Below are 14442 nucleotides of genomic sequence, written 5' to 3'. Positions count from 1 at the left end.
CCCCTCTACTCCATCCTCGTGAGACCCCACCTGGAGTACTGCATCCAGCTCAGTGCAAGAAAGACATGGACCTGTTGGAGCGGGTCCAGAGGAGGGCCACAAAAATGATCCGAGGGCTGGAACAGCTCTCCCACGGAGAGAGGCTGAGAGTTAGGTTTGTTCAGCGTGGAGAAGAGAAGGCTCCGAGAAGACCTTACTGTGGCCTTTCAATATATAAAGGAGGCTTATGAGAAAGACAAAGACTTTTTACCAGGGCCTGTAGTGATGGGACAAGGGGCAACGGTGTTAAACAGAAAGAGGGTAGGTTTGGATGGGATGCTCCATCCCTGGCAATGTTCAGGGTCAGGTTGGATGGGGCTTTGAGCAAACTGATCTAGTAAAAGATGTCCCTGCCCGCAGCAGGGGAGTTGGACTGGATGATCTTTAAAGGTCCCTTCCAACCCAAACTGTTCTATGACTCTGTGATCTGATTTCATTTTGTCAGTTGGAGGCAGGAATTACTTCATGTCTCTGAATTTCCAAGGTGTAACTTTCATACAGTCCATCTCACTGAACTAGCTCTATTTTATAGTACTGTCTTCCATCCACATGTGCTGTTGAGATCTTATCTGGCTCTGTTAGGTTGTATGGTCTCCCATACTTAGCGCAATGCCTCAGAAGCTTTTGGACTTAGATACTTTCTTAGTCTGCTCTCTCATAAGTATGCATGGTTTGTGGAGTTGTTGTGATGGTGAGGTCCATGGTTTGTGGAGCTTTTCTTCCAACTCATTCCTCCCTGCCGTTTGGGAGGATGTAATGATGGCTGCCCTTCTCCTAAGCAGAAGCTTGTTCATACAGCCATGTTGCATAGGGCCAGTGCTACAGGGACATCTTCCATTCCAGGTCTTCCTTTAATGACCTGGAGCTCGAAATGATACAGAAAGCACACATGATGTTTTGATCTTTTAGCCAACGTCTGTGTGTCCGGATCGTGACGGACAAGTAAACTACTATATACTACTTCAATAGAGGAGTATTTTCTCACTATATGGGATTAAGATTTATGAAGGAGTTCAAGTTGTTTATCCATGTGAAGGACTCAGTCCTACACTGAGATCTGCAATTTTATGTGAAGTTTAGTCATCCTTTGAATTGCTGGCAGCTCACTTGACACTGCATCCTTCTCCATACCCTCCTATGAGAGTCCTGTTTCCTGTTTCAACTACCTCTCACATGTAAGAGCACCATTCTTTAAGATGCAAAGCTCACGTTTGCTTCCTTCCCACATTCCTCCCTCCTCTGAGACCTCCTATGAGAGGAAAGTAAAATGACCCTGTGCATATCCCATTTCACATACATATCTGTGGAGCTTAAGAAATGGCGTTCATGAGCATGTCCCCCATGTTTGTGTGCTTGGGGCTCTAAATGTTCATGTAGGTAGTACATCTCACAAGCCTCTCCAGCTGGTAATGAATCTTGCACTCCATTTATTTTAGTGTCAGAGACCTGGAGCCAGGGGTGGAAAGTCTTTCGGTCTTTAAGAGCTCACTTCCTTCACTGAGTCCTATTCAGAGTAGAAAACTCCGTCATTTTGCAGCTATCTGTGGGTGGATTATCTGGATTGCATTTGACACACAGCTACTCAGTGACCACTGTGCAGAAACCGAGTTCAGGGGTGTTCGTTACCCTGTCTGCAAGTGCCCCTTGAATAAGATGTTACTGCTTACTGCTTCTGGAAGGAGTTAGCTGCCTTTCATGTGGTGCACTTTGCAAACTAGTAAGCTGCCTGGTGGTTGTGCATGTCCCCATTCTGCTCCCCTATGTGTGCCCTAGGACCCAGGCTGGTGGGGAGTGGTGCAGAAAGGCATTATTTGATGTACCCTCCAATAAAAAGAAGACCAACTATGTAAAAAATCACCTCTGCAGCACTGAGACCAATAGATTAGATAGTATGGGGAGACCAAATCTTACAGTGTGCTACTGAAACATCAGCTGTTCTACTTTCTGTTCTCAAGTTATCAGTGTACAGTCAATTTCTGCTTAAAACTCAAAATTTCTTGGACTTCTGAAGACCTCTTTTTCTCCTTTCTCTCTCTCTCTTTTTCCAGCAGCCTCTTGAGCTTACACGAAAAATCCTCCGAGATAAGCAGAACAAGAAGAATTCTGGTCAGCCTGTTCCAGTATTTCCATCCTGGGTGTATGAGAGACCTGCACTTATTGGCGATTTCTTAATTGGCACCAGTTTAAGCACTGACACAACAGTACCTATAGGTATGTGATATGCAGGGAAAATTGCATTAACTTTTTATGTTTTGTACTTGTTCAGAAGTGCTGTTCAGATTTCATGGTGCTCAGGATGAAAGTAAAACTTGGCTCCTTGCACTCTGCAGATGAAGAGCGGGGTTCCAAAAAAAAAAAAGCCCCAAACTTATTTTCTTCACAGTGTTTCTCCTGTGCTAAATTCCAGCCCCACTGTTGATCCATGGGATCTAATCTGAGTTTCCCAGTCCTTTTTCTCTCTTGAGTCACAGCCTCCGTAAAATCCTACTGTAGGAGTATCACATCTGTATTCTCAGCTGAAAAATCTGTAGTCGTACCTGACAAGGGAGTATTCATCAATCCACCCAGCTCAATATCCTCTCCAGTAAGACTATAGCAACCTCCCTGATTTGCTCGCTCTCTCCTCACCAGAGCAGCAGGAGACTAATCTCTCCCCATTGTATTCTAGCTTTAGGCTGAGCTATGTATAGTTTCTCATTCATGAATTAGATTTAAGAACTTTTTTTGGAAGAGAACAGCTGAGTTAGAGACTCATGTTTCCATTCCCCAGAACTATGGAGGCTCCTACAAGAAACCTGTAGCTTCTTCCTGAATGTGGATTTGGGCTGCGTCTAAGTGGGACATGAAAACAGTAGGCTTATTCTTGAAGGTGCCCTTAAATAGCTTGTCCACCAGTGCATTTCTGCTGGGGCCTTTTGGGATGTGCCGTGAGGGTATGTTCCTAGCAAGCTCAGAACCATTTGTTCTCTCACATACGATCCTACAAATGGAGAGGGGTTGTTGCCTTGTTTCATGAGATAAGCTTTGCTGTAGTAACAAGAACTGTTTTCTTAATACTTGAATATTTCAGTGGAGGGGAGGTAGGGGGAGTTGATGACAAGATGGGAGCTCCTTGGGTCCACTGTAACTGAGCCCTTTTGGGTGGAAGGATCAGCAGCACAAGCTGTGGGTGATGTTCTCTTGCCCACAGGTGTTGGATGTATAGCCCTGTCTACTTGGTTTGCTTTGGGTATAAATGAGCAAAGGATTCTGTTTTCCTGGAAAGCAAGGTAGATGATTTTGGAGTTGACCTTAACTCCGTTTTATTTCTCGATATCTTGATTCAGCTTTGTGTGATCTTCCTTTGTTCTCTTTGAATGGTAGTATGCCTTCCTTTCAATCTTCAGGTACTGGATTGAAATAATATGAATGGACAATCAGGTAGTACTATGACATGTTCCGATTGTGTTCTTTTTTTGTCTTCTCTTTGAAAACAGGTACCTTGCCATTAGCCTCCCAAGAATCCATGATTGTGGAGGACTTGCTGTACGTTCTGATTGGTGTGGATGGAAGATACATCACAGCACAGCCTCTTGTAGGCAGGCAGAACCGAGCTTTTTCAGTTGATCCAAACTTGGATTTGTCCATCAAAGAGCTGGTGACCAGGATTCTTCCTGTAGCAGCAAGTTACTCTGCTGTCACCAGGTACCAAGCTGACTTTTGTCAGAAGAGGATGTTTTCCTTTGAGCATCAGGTGTAGAGTAGAGAATCCGTTATTGTGCAGATGTTAACTTCCAAGCTTAATTTAAACCTATGGGGATATAAAATAAGAATGACAATTTCTTTGAATTGGTTTTAGCTACAATTTCTTTTTGCTGGGTTTCTCCTCTGTGCTGCCAGTTCACTTTTTCACTCACCTCACCTTCGCTTTGTCCAAACTTTGTCTTGGTACATTCAGGCAAAGTGTAAATAGGACACGTCTGCTTGTTCTGGCTTGTCTCTTCCCACTCTGCTATGAATTTCTCCATGTTTCCTGCTTTTTACTCTCCTCTGGGCAGCCAGGACTGAGACAGCCTTTGTGTGCTTCTGAGCAGGACAGCCTACTGCTGTCTAGTTTCTGGTAGCTACCTTAAGTAATTGTTAAAAGGTCTTAGTATAACGTACACCTCACTAACTGTGGATGTTTGTTATGTAGATGTCTGCATTTGTTTCAAAGTCCCTAAAAGATCAGCAAAGAGAAAGAAGCATTTTAGGATGTGATTCATCCGATTTCTTTTACCTGTCTCCTTCCAGATGATATGATTTGTGTTCAGAAGCATCTGTCTCTCTCCACTAACACGTATGGAGCCATCTAAATCTGGTCAGATGAATCCCTGCTGTGGCATGTGGTGTTAGAAGCTAGCAACAGTGCTTTCCCCACATGTCTGGGTGCACATTGCTTCCTTTTGAGATCTTTTCCTGTCCTCTAATATGTTGCTTATGCAAAGACTTTCACCTTGAAAATCCTGGCTCTCACTTTTTACATAGTGGTTTTGCAAATAATTCTAGTTCCCCTGCAGTTTGAGAGGAAACGTCTTCCCACAGCTTTCCATACTGGGAAATGTGGTGATGGAAAATAGGCAGGGGGACACAGAGCAAATGTGAAACCTGAAACTCCAGCTGAAAACTGGTGCGCTTTCCAACACATGATCTACTCATGTGCTTGTATAGTGTCCTGAAGATACAATTCCTGAAACTGATAGAAGGTGCCTTGCCTGAAAGAGTTTCCATTTTGCTTTTTACAGATTTATAGAGGAGAAGTCTTCCTTCGAGTATGGACAGGTAAATCATGCTCTGGCTGCTGCTATGCGGACTCTAATCAAGGAATACATGATACTAATTACCCAGCTGGAACATCTTCAGAGACAGGGACTTTTGTCACTCCAGAAACTCTGGTTTTATATCCAGCCCACAATGAGGACCCTGGAGATTCTTGCTTCACTTGGTAAGTTTCAAAAATACAGTCATTACATTTTGACAGGTGCATGACAGTGGCTTCTGAAAACTGTACAGAGTAGTAATACAGGCAGGGCATGTGTCACTTTAATTTTATGTTAGAAGAAAGCCAAGGGGAATTGTACTTGTCAGAGCACTGCTCTTTTTTGAGAGCAGTGTGCTCTAGGGCTGAATCTGCCCCTCAGAGCTGTCATGAGGCAAGTCCATGCCTTTTACCTTGAGTCCATGCCCATCAGATCAGTTGTTTCCACCACTGCTGTCTCTACTCAGCTTCTTTCTAAATGCCTCTCTGGCTGTGTGTGGATGTATAACCACCAACTGATTCAACCAGAAGGAACCCCTGGAAGTTTCTAGTCCAAGCCCTTGCTCACAGCTACAGCAGGTTGCTCAGGGCCGTGTCCAGGCGAGTCTGCACAATCCCCAGCAGTGGTGATCCCCCACCATTCTGGGCCCTTTCCCATGACTTCACCACCCTTTTTGTGAACATTTCTTTCTGTACCTCCAGCTAGAATTTCCCTTCTTGTAACTTTTGCCGTTTTAATATTGTCACTGTGCTCCTCCAAGAGGAGTCTCATACCATCTCCTCTAGAGCCATCCATTGGATAGTGAAGGAATGACGTTCAACAACCCCCAGCTTCATCTTCTCTTCTCTTGGATAACAAGCCCAGCTCCCTGAGGCTCTCCTTGTACGCCCTGGGCACCAGCCCTGCACCATCTTATTAACCTCTGCTGGACTCTTCATTTTGTCAGTCGTATTGGGGCCCCAAACTGAATGCGGTGTTCAAGGTGTGGCCTCACTAGTGCTGGGCAGAGGGGAATAATCGCTGGCAGTGCACGCCTGGGTGCAGTTGGCATTCATCGCTGCAAGGACATGCTGCCGACTCACAATCAGCTGGTTGTCCACCAGGACCCCCGGTTGTTCTCTGCAGTGCTGCTCCTCAGCCAGCTGGTCCCAGCCTGCGCCGTTGCATGAGGTTGTTGGTCACAGATGCAGTTACCTCAGTAATTTTGTTTAAACTCTTTGGCATGAAAATACTTGCACATTTCTCTCTACTTGGCCCAGAGAATTTATCTGGACATAAGTATCTGTTCTGTTTACAATCTGGAATTGGATGATCCTTCTTGGTATTCATGTTTCCTGACATTTTCAATTTTTTGGAACACAGCAGTTAGCCAACTACATTAAGGTTTACTTCGATTTGAAACTCATGGCAGTACTGTATTCCTCCGTCCCTACATCCCTTTTGCGATGGCAAAGTACAAATTTCACTATCAACCTACCTAAATCCTGGTGTTCAAGCTATATGCATGGCTACCTCAGTGTTACAGTTGAGAACAGAAGTGCTTTTTAGATCAGAGGTTTCTCAAGCAAGTCACTGAAGTGTGTGTTTTTTCCATTATCACCTGGAAAGAGGATCTTTATACATGGTCCCCTCGGTGTAGGTGACTTTTGGACTCTAAGCCACCATGTACCTTGTGTCTACCTGAGTTCAGTTCTCCTTCCCTGGAGGGTTGGGTTTGGTTATTGCCTTTTTAGATCGTAGATCATTTGGGTTTTCATTTCAGGACATTTCAGGATGTAAGCTTTTGGTTATGTGGTGGAATGGCCTTGCATTGTCACAGCAGGGGTCTACAGCTGACATGAAGATCTGTGACTTAGGGTCATCAGCTAATCAACTGCTAACTTCATTATGTTTAACAGCACAGCTTGTGCAATTAATCTGTGTCAACTTTGTGTCTTATTATTGTGTCTTATTTGTGTCTTATTTTTAAATTTTAGCTACTTCTGTGGATAAAGGTGAGTGTATGGGAGGATCAACCCTGAGCTTACTCCATGACAAGACTTTCAATTACACGGGGGACAGCCAGGCCCAGGAGCTGTGCCTGTATTTAACCAAGGCAGCCAGCGTGCCTTATTTTGAAATTCTGGAAAAGTGGATATATCGAGGCATCATTAATGATCCGTACAGGTAAAGAACAGTTAAGGAATGAAAATGAAATGCAAAAGTTAAGAAATACTGTTTGGGTCTTTGGCTTCTACTTTTTTAGTGCACCCATCCCTCTGCTCTGTAGAGTCTGCATAGCCTAGGGGCCTGGACCTGGCAGCAGTAGGTAGACAAGGCAGCATTGCAAGGAAGGGGAGTGTGTTTAAGTACGTTTCTTATTTGATTCAGTGGTTATACAGTCAGAGACACTCTCACTTGCTTTATTTTTCCAAATTCAAGGAAATTATATGCAAAAGTTGATAGCACAACAGTTCAAATAATGCAGTGCACTCAAATTCCACCTTACCATGCCTGTCCCCCTTTAAGTATTCTCGTCTCACATCCTCATCCTCTTCATGACAGGGGTGAGCCCTCTTCTCATGGGACAAGAGTGTGATAACTCAGTGAATCTGTGTTAAATGTAGTCCACCAATACGCTAATCTGATATGAGCTAACAACACTCTCTGAAGTTTCTTGGCTTTTGTAGAATCATTTGAAGCATTTTGCTGTGTTTAATAGTTTATGCAGCATTTCTGTTTCCCACATTTTCAGAATCCTAAGGGGGGTAAAACTCAAGTTAAAATAGCTAAAATTAATGCCTTCCTGATGGTTAGATGGCTGATAAAGGCCAGCTTCCTCACCTCTACACTGACAACCAAATAATGTTTAGATTTGATTTGTGAACCCTATAAAATTCTGTTTCTGTCATAATTGATTGCAGATTAGCAGAAACACTCTGCATCCTCTTAATGCTTCTCCTCTTACTACAAATACAGACTAATTTCAGGTCTTGATTGCAATGTATTTTCATGAGACCTTATTTCTGATAGATCATATTGCCAGTTTACAGGTGAAAAAAAGTAATCCTCATTGTACCACTTCCTGCTTCTAAACATCTGCTTTAACTGTTCAGTGAATTCATGGTGGAGGAACATGAGCTGCAGAAGGAGAAGATTCAGGAGGACTATAATGACAAGTATTGGGATCAAAGATACACTGTTGTTCAGCAACAGATACCCTCATTCTTGCAGAAAATGGCTGACAAAATACTAAGCACAGGTAGGTAAAGATATGCTTCTGATGTAAGAGGAATCTTGAGAAAAGCATTATCATTCTTTGTGTAAAGGTAAAGTAAATGTCATCGTGCTTTGTCAGTTTATGGGGTTGTCCAGCTGAACTTCTCAGAGGAATAGAAGAATCAGATTTAAAAAGAACCCCAAATCCTATAAATAAACTAACATGTGGGAAGGAGTCCAGCAGCAAAGGGAGCTGTCTGTCTTACTGCTCTGTTTCATGGGTACAGTTTTCTAGCAGCTAGCTAGATGGAGCTGGACAACTGAGGTTTGAACATGCTGAGTTTTAATTTGGCTCTTTAAATGAAGCATGCAGCCTGATGGCTACCATTGTTCTCTTCCATAAGTACAAAATACCTCAAAAGTTACTTCTGAAGTGCAGCACGAGATCTTCAAAGTTTCTGGCTATCTGCAGAGATGTTTTGCCACCACTGGGAAACAAAACCATTTCTAAATCTCTCCTTAAATGTAATACTAGGTACCTAATTTAAAATTTTGTATAATGTTTTGAAAGGTGTCTAAATCCTTTCCAGCTTTCAGTAGAACTTAGTGTAAACATTTCACAGCATATCTTCTGCTTGAAGGTAGTGGTTTGAAAGTTTCCCTGTGGTATGAATATGGGTCGTTCTTTCTTTTTCTTCTAGGGAAATATTTAAATGTTGTGCGAGAATGTGGACGTGATGTTACCTGCCCTGTGGCTAAAGAGGTCATCTATACTTTAAAAGAGCGAGCATATGTGGAACAAATAGAAAAAGCATATAACTATGCTAGCAAAGTTCTTCTGGATTTCCTAATGGAGGAGAAAGAGCTGGTGGCTCACCTAAGGTTTGATTTATTTTACTGAATGCATGTTAAATAGGTTGGTTCTGATAGTGAACATAAGTTTTTGAAGTTAGCTCTCTTTTCTTGCGATATTATTAATGTATTCTCTCTATTTCCATTAGAAAGGTTGACCTGAAAAAATAAGGTTTGGGTTTTTTTCTGAAGAAAAAAAAAAGGAAAAGCGTAAAATCATAGAACTGTTGGGTGGGAAGGATGTCTGGGGGTCTCTAGTCCAACTTCCCTGGAAGGCTGTTGCCACAACTAGGTCAGGGCAGCCATAGCTTTGTCTAGGCCAGTCCCAAAACCTGCCCTCGGGGAGGGTGGATATCCCCCTCCTCTCTCATGACTTGTCCCACGGCTGCATGTCACTCCCATCCAGGAAAGGAGTTTCCTAATATCATCTGGTATGATCAAGAAGAGTTTAATGTAAATAAGAAATAGTTTGCTATTGAGCATCTCACCAAATATATGCATTGGTTACTGTTCATGCAAACATAGGTAGTTGGAATAGAGTAAGTGATTAGCCCCAAGTTCCAGTGCAGGGTTTTTCTTAACATTGTCCTTTTTTAAAGTTCATTTTAATAACCTATATTTTGATTCTCCTAACACATTCAGCCGATAGCAAATGCAAGTGCATTCTAGCACACAAACTCCAGCTTCCTTGTGTGAATCAAGCTTTTCGTTTATTACTATCTTCAGAAAACACTAAAAACAGGAATCTTAACTATCCAGAAGACCAAGACAGCAACAAATATGTAGGAAATCGTAGCTGATAGCTGGTTGTAAGATAGTTTGTAATTGGTCTGGTACCAGAGGTGTAGGAGGTACCAGAGACCTGGTACCAGAGGTTCTCCTTCAAACCAGTGACACAGTGTGAAGGAAAGTGGTCTGAGCTTCATGGGATAAACCTGCCAAGTGCCTTGCACAAGAAGATGCCCATTGGGAGACATAAGCTGGAGCAGTAGTGGCAACTGAAGTGAATGTGCCTAGCAGGCCGGGTGGGATTGCTTTGGGCCTGCTTTTTACTAGGTCTGAAAAAGTTGTAGCCGCAACAAAGGTATCTGCTCCAGACCTGGGAACGCTACGGCTCCAGCTAAGAGAGGTTGTGGGAAGACCTGAAGATCCATGTTTCACTCCTTTGAAACTGATACGTGCCTTCCTGCCCTCTGAAAACCACCAGAGAACATGCCTTGTTTCACGAAAGGTTATGAGAGCTGCCTGAAACCTGCCAGTCATTAAGGAGATTCTTCCTAGGCTTGCTAATGACTGTCATCCTTCCAAGCCTTCTTTGCTTACGGGACTGTTCAAAAGACACTGGCTTCCAAAGTTCTGGTGGCACATGTCCTCTGTTGGGCCCGTCTATTACAATATAGTTTCAGATTAAGGTGTTGCTCAGCCTCTCCAGCTGGGGTTGATGTCTATGACCTCCTCATCTTCAAAACAGGCTCTCTGCTAGATCATTCAGCAGCTGTCCTGTGTATATGTAATCTGCTGGGGTGCAAGTGCAGGGGCATCTGGTTGAGGAGAAAGATACTGAGCTTCCAGCGTGTGTGTGCATTTTGAGGGCTAAAGTGGCATGGTTGTGATCAAACCCCAGGGACCTGTGACAGATAACCACTTCTCCTCAGTGAAGCGGGAGTACTGACTCTGTCCACCATCCCAGAAATGTTGGTTGGAAGGGATGAACAACCTTGGCAGTTCTCTAGTTCAACCTCCTGCTTTAAATGGGATTGTCGCCAGCATTAGGTCAGGTTTTTATTTGGGTTTGCGCTCTAGGGTGTGTCAGCAGTAAGCATCTCGCTCCCCTATCTCTTGTGTCCTCTGTTAACCACTGACACTGTCATGACTTCCTCGTGACTGGAGGAGTTTTCGTAGTTCAAGAGAGTAATGACAGTCAGGGAAACAGAGGGGCTGAGCATCATCTCAAATTGACAGTGATCAGGAGTCTGCAACCACATTGTGTTAAGGCTGTGCTGGTCCTATTTTTGCTCTGAAAACTGCAGTTATCATGTGAGATTTTTGGCCAGGTGCTAAGTTAATCCTCAAACTCTCCTCTGAGCTATTTCCAAGCTCCTGGCCCACTGCAGTTAACTCTCCCAGGTGCCAAATGACAATTAAAGTTTATGCATCCTACTACAGCAGAAGTCAACACAAGTACCTGGAGTACTTAAAATCAGCACAGATACATGTTCATTCAAAGGAGTCCAAGATTCTGCTCTGAATTGGCAACTGCCTCTTGGATGGATCCGCACACCGTGGAGGTTGGGGTGTTGTTCAGGATAGCAGTATGAGCCTTCGCCCAGCAATGTAGGGCATATGGGTTTTTTTCTAAGGTGCATTTTTCAAGGAAAAAATAACAGCACCAGCCCTGATCTGACTGCACAAAAGCATCCTGACTGAGGTGGTAGGGAGGAGGGGACATGCATAAAAGTCTAGTCTCCAGGTTATTTATGGCTTTGTGTTCTCTATGAAGATGAACATTTTGTGATCAAACCCAGCAGGCTGGCTGAATTGATTGCTTTCGTTCCTTTAGGTTTAATGTAGATTAACTTGGGCTTTAAAAAACATAATCAATTGTCCCTTCATTTTCCTGAGCAGATCTATAAAACACTATTTCCTGATGGATCAAGGGGACTTTTTTGTTCACTTCATGGATCTCACAGAAGAGGAACTTAAGAAGCCTGTAGATGACATCATAACTACGAGGCTAGAGGCTCTGCTTGAATTAGCCCTGCGAATGAGCACAGCCAACACAGATCCTTTCAAAGATGATTTAAAGGTAAGAATGTATGTAAGCAGAAGATAATTGAATTTGAGCAGAAGGCCTGCCGTGATTTGGGAAGATCTGTCTGCCTGTGAGAACCTGCTGAATGTACAGAGAAGGAAAAGAGTGGCTGTCCTTCTGTAGACCTTCTCTGGGTTAAAATCCTCTTTCATCCAGATTAGCAACGGGAAGCACCCACCCTGGACAAGGGACTGTGTTTTCTTGCTGGCATCTGAACACGGAGAAGGTGCTTTTGGGTGGCCTCAGGATGAGGGGGAAGCAGTAGTGTGTCTCTCATGCTTATTCTCAGCTTGGGTGCTCACCTTGGAGTACAAGAAAATACACGATTAAAAGTCCTGCCTATTAAGGAGTCCTGCGTATTTTACAGATGTGAAGCAGCACAGAGGCTGTGCCTGGGGAGTGTGAGATCTGAATAGACCTTACAGAGGCCGAGGGCAAGGGAGAGCGATCAGTAGGGTAGTATGTTGTATGCTGATTGTTAAACACTACAGTGACACTGCTCTGGTGTCTGCTGCTCCATTCCCGATCATACCATTCACTATTGCTTCCTAGGTTGGTCTGATGACTTGAGAGTGATTCTGATAATTTGCACTTCTGCCACATGTCTGTTGCTATGCAGTAGTTGTGAGTATCCTGTGGCTTCATTTTTTTTCCTGCTCTTCCTTTATAGATTGACTTGATGCCCCATGACCTCATTACACAGCTCTTGAGAGTATTGGCCATAGAAACGAAACAGGAGAAGGCCATTATCAGTGCAGATCCCACAGAGCTCATGCTCAGTGGTCTGGAAGCATTTTCCTTTGACTACATTGTTAAGTGGCCTCTGTCCCTTATTATAAACAGGTAAGGTATCAGTCCACTGAAGGAAAAAAAGGCAGAAACTTTTGCATGGGGTTGAAGCATGTTTCCACGCAGCAAAATACTGGAAAGCCTGTATCTTTAAAGTGACATAAGTTGCTGACTAGTAAGGAATGCTTTGGGGTTGTTGAACCCTGCTTCCTCCACTTGTAGACTATGGAATATAGATTGTCTCTTCAGTAGAGCCCTACTAGATCATGTCTAAGGCATGCTTGGAAAGTCAAACTTTCATTTCAAATGGTGGGAAGACGTAGATCAAAGGGTGCTTTCTCAGCCTGATCCCTGGTTTTACTTGTGACTGGTCACCCAGTTTTCATTTGTCCATGGCTTTCTGAAGTATCTCCCCTAAGAATATGAACTCTCACAAGAGGGTTTCTATGCAAGAATCAAACATTTCTCAAACGTGGAGAGTGGAAAAAAAAAGCACTTTCTGGTATTCCTGGTTGCAAACTAGAAGGACACAGGCTGTTGCTAGAATTGCTATAGCAAGCTATTTTGCATTTAATTGAATTATGAGGGACTGAATGGTTCGTTTTTCTGCAGGGATTTGCCTCCTGTTTCCCTGGAGAAACACTGGCAGACCTGCTGCTGTGAGCCAGGGCAAATGGGACAAGCAGTGTTACATGAACAGGTTGACAGATGTTGAACTGTTAAATGCCAACAATTAGTTTGTCCTTTAATTTCCCCTTTAAAAAATCAGTTGACACAGTGGGACTTTTCTAATGACGTGATACTTTTGAAATTATGTCTCTCTCTTTCAAATTTAGTGTATTAGCTCTGATGGTAGCTATGGAAGTGAAAATACTATTTGGTAAGATTTCATGAACTGTATCAACTGGAGCTCTGTAGACACCTACACTGAAGTGTCTGAATGCAGACCTGAATCCAGTCCCTGAAGCTATAAATAAGCATCCCCATCTGCTTCTGACAGTGCATCGCTGGTGGGGTAATGCTGCCTGTAGTTTGGTTACAGCTTTTTCTTCATCTTTTTGAAGAATCCTGGTGAACTGTTTTGGTCAGCGTAGCAGTCTCAGTGCAGTGGGTACATGACCGCAGGCTTTCAGCCCTCCGTCCCTCCCAGCATCTATGTAAACGACCTTTCTGCAGGTAACTCAAGGGAATTGAAGAAGGAGGCTGGTGATGTACCCGCTGGCAGGAAATACGGAGGAGGGACTCCTTGGAGAGAAATTCTTTGGGATGGTTACAGATGTAATTTGTTTTCTTTGGTTCGAATTGTTTCAGTGCGGCTCTGCGTGTGTCTGAAGGTGTAAGGAACGTATTGTGTAAAGTCTCTTTGCCTTTGAGCAGCCTCAGCCTTCACAGTTTAGTCTGTCAATCAGAACAGGGCTTAATCTGGATGGGTTTCTTCTTTCTTTCCAGGAAAGCACTGACAAGATACCAGATGCTTTTCAGACACATGTTCTATTGCAAACATGTGGAAAGACAGTTGTGCAATGTTTGGATCAGCAATAAGACGGCCAAGCAATTCTCTCTGCATTCAGCTAAGTGGTATGGCCTTTTTTTCTGCTGGGTCAGATATGAAGTTTTAGTTTTCCTTCTTGCTAGTTAGATATGTCATGACATGGATCAGATCATTTTGAGGTGAAAAAGATCCTTACAAATTTCTTACAGGCTGAGAGAGATCAAAATATAACATTTTAGGTTTCAGTAGGAAGTGTCTGCTCAATAATCTTTGTGCTGCTTGGCTCAGTCCTCTTTTTCCACTGAACAGCAGAGGACATCTGTGCACGTATCGTCTTGGTCGCTACTTTAGAATTATCAAGATTACTAAGGACCCTAGTAGTTTAAAAGCAACATCCTTTTCTTCTGGCCAGACCACTAGCAAGGACTCGTGACCTTTGCACCGCTTGGCTAATGTTTGGGGTTTTGGTGTGATACAAATTT

At 43.4% G+C, this 14442-nt stretch overlaps 1 protein-coding gene across 5 annotated transcripts in view; it reads left to right on the top strand.

Annotated features, from left to right (window-relative positions):
• The window catches only part of TUBGCP2 (tubulin gamma complex component 2), a 36987-nt gene that overhangs the window by 7846 nt on the left and 14699 nt on the right, over positions 1 to 14442 (top strand). For 4 of the 5 annotated variants that reach the window (XM_072869799.1, XM_072869803.1, XM_072869802.1 and 1 more), the window contains exons 5-13: positions 2088 to 2250; positions 3516 to 3723; positions 4803 to 5002; positions 6794 to 6983; positions 7913 to 8058; positions 8717 to 8897; positions 11493 to 11673; positions 12350 to 12522; positions 13918 to 14046. In XM_072869799.1, coding sequence (XP_072725900.1) covers positions 2088 to 2250; positions 3516 to 3723; positions 4803 to 5002; positions 6794 to 6983; positions 7913 to 8058; positions 8717 to 8897; positions 11493 to 11673; positions 12350 to 12522; positions 13918 to 14046 — 1571 coding nt within the window. The remainder of the gene's footprint in view (positions 1 to 2087; positions 2251 to 3515; positions 3724 to 4802; positions 5003 to 6793; positions 6984 to 7912; positions 8059 to 8716; positions 8898 to 11492; positions 11674 to 12349; positions 12523 to 13917; positions 14047 to 14442) is intronic. The other variant, XM_072869801.1, reaches the window with a different exon arrangement.

The sequence above is a fragment of the Ciconia boyciana genome, chromosome 8 (assembly GCF_034638445.1).
Source record: "Ciconia boyciana chromosome 8, ASM3463844v1, whole genome shotgun sequence".
Lineage (NCBI taxonomy): Eukaryota > Metazoa > Chordata > Aves > Ciconiiformes > Ciconiidae > Ciconia > Ciconia boyciana.
Note: the sequence above shows the minus strand (reverse complement) of the source record. Positions and strands in the feature narration are given on the sequence as shown.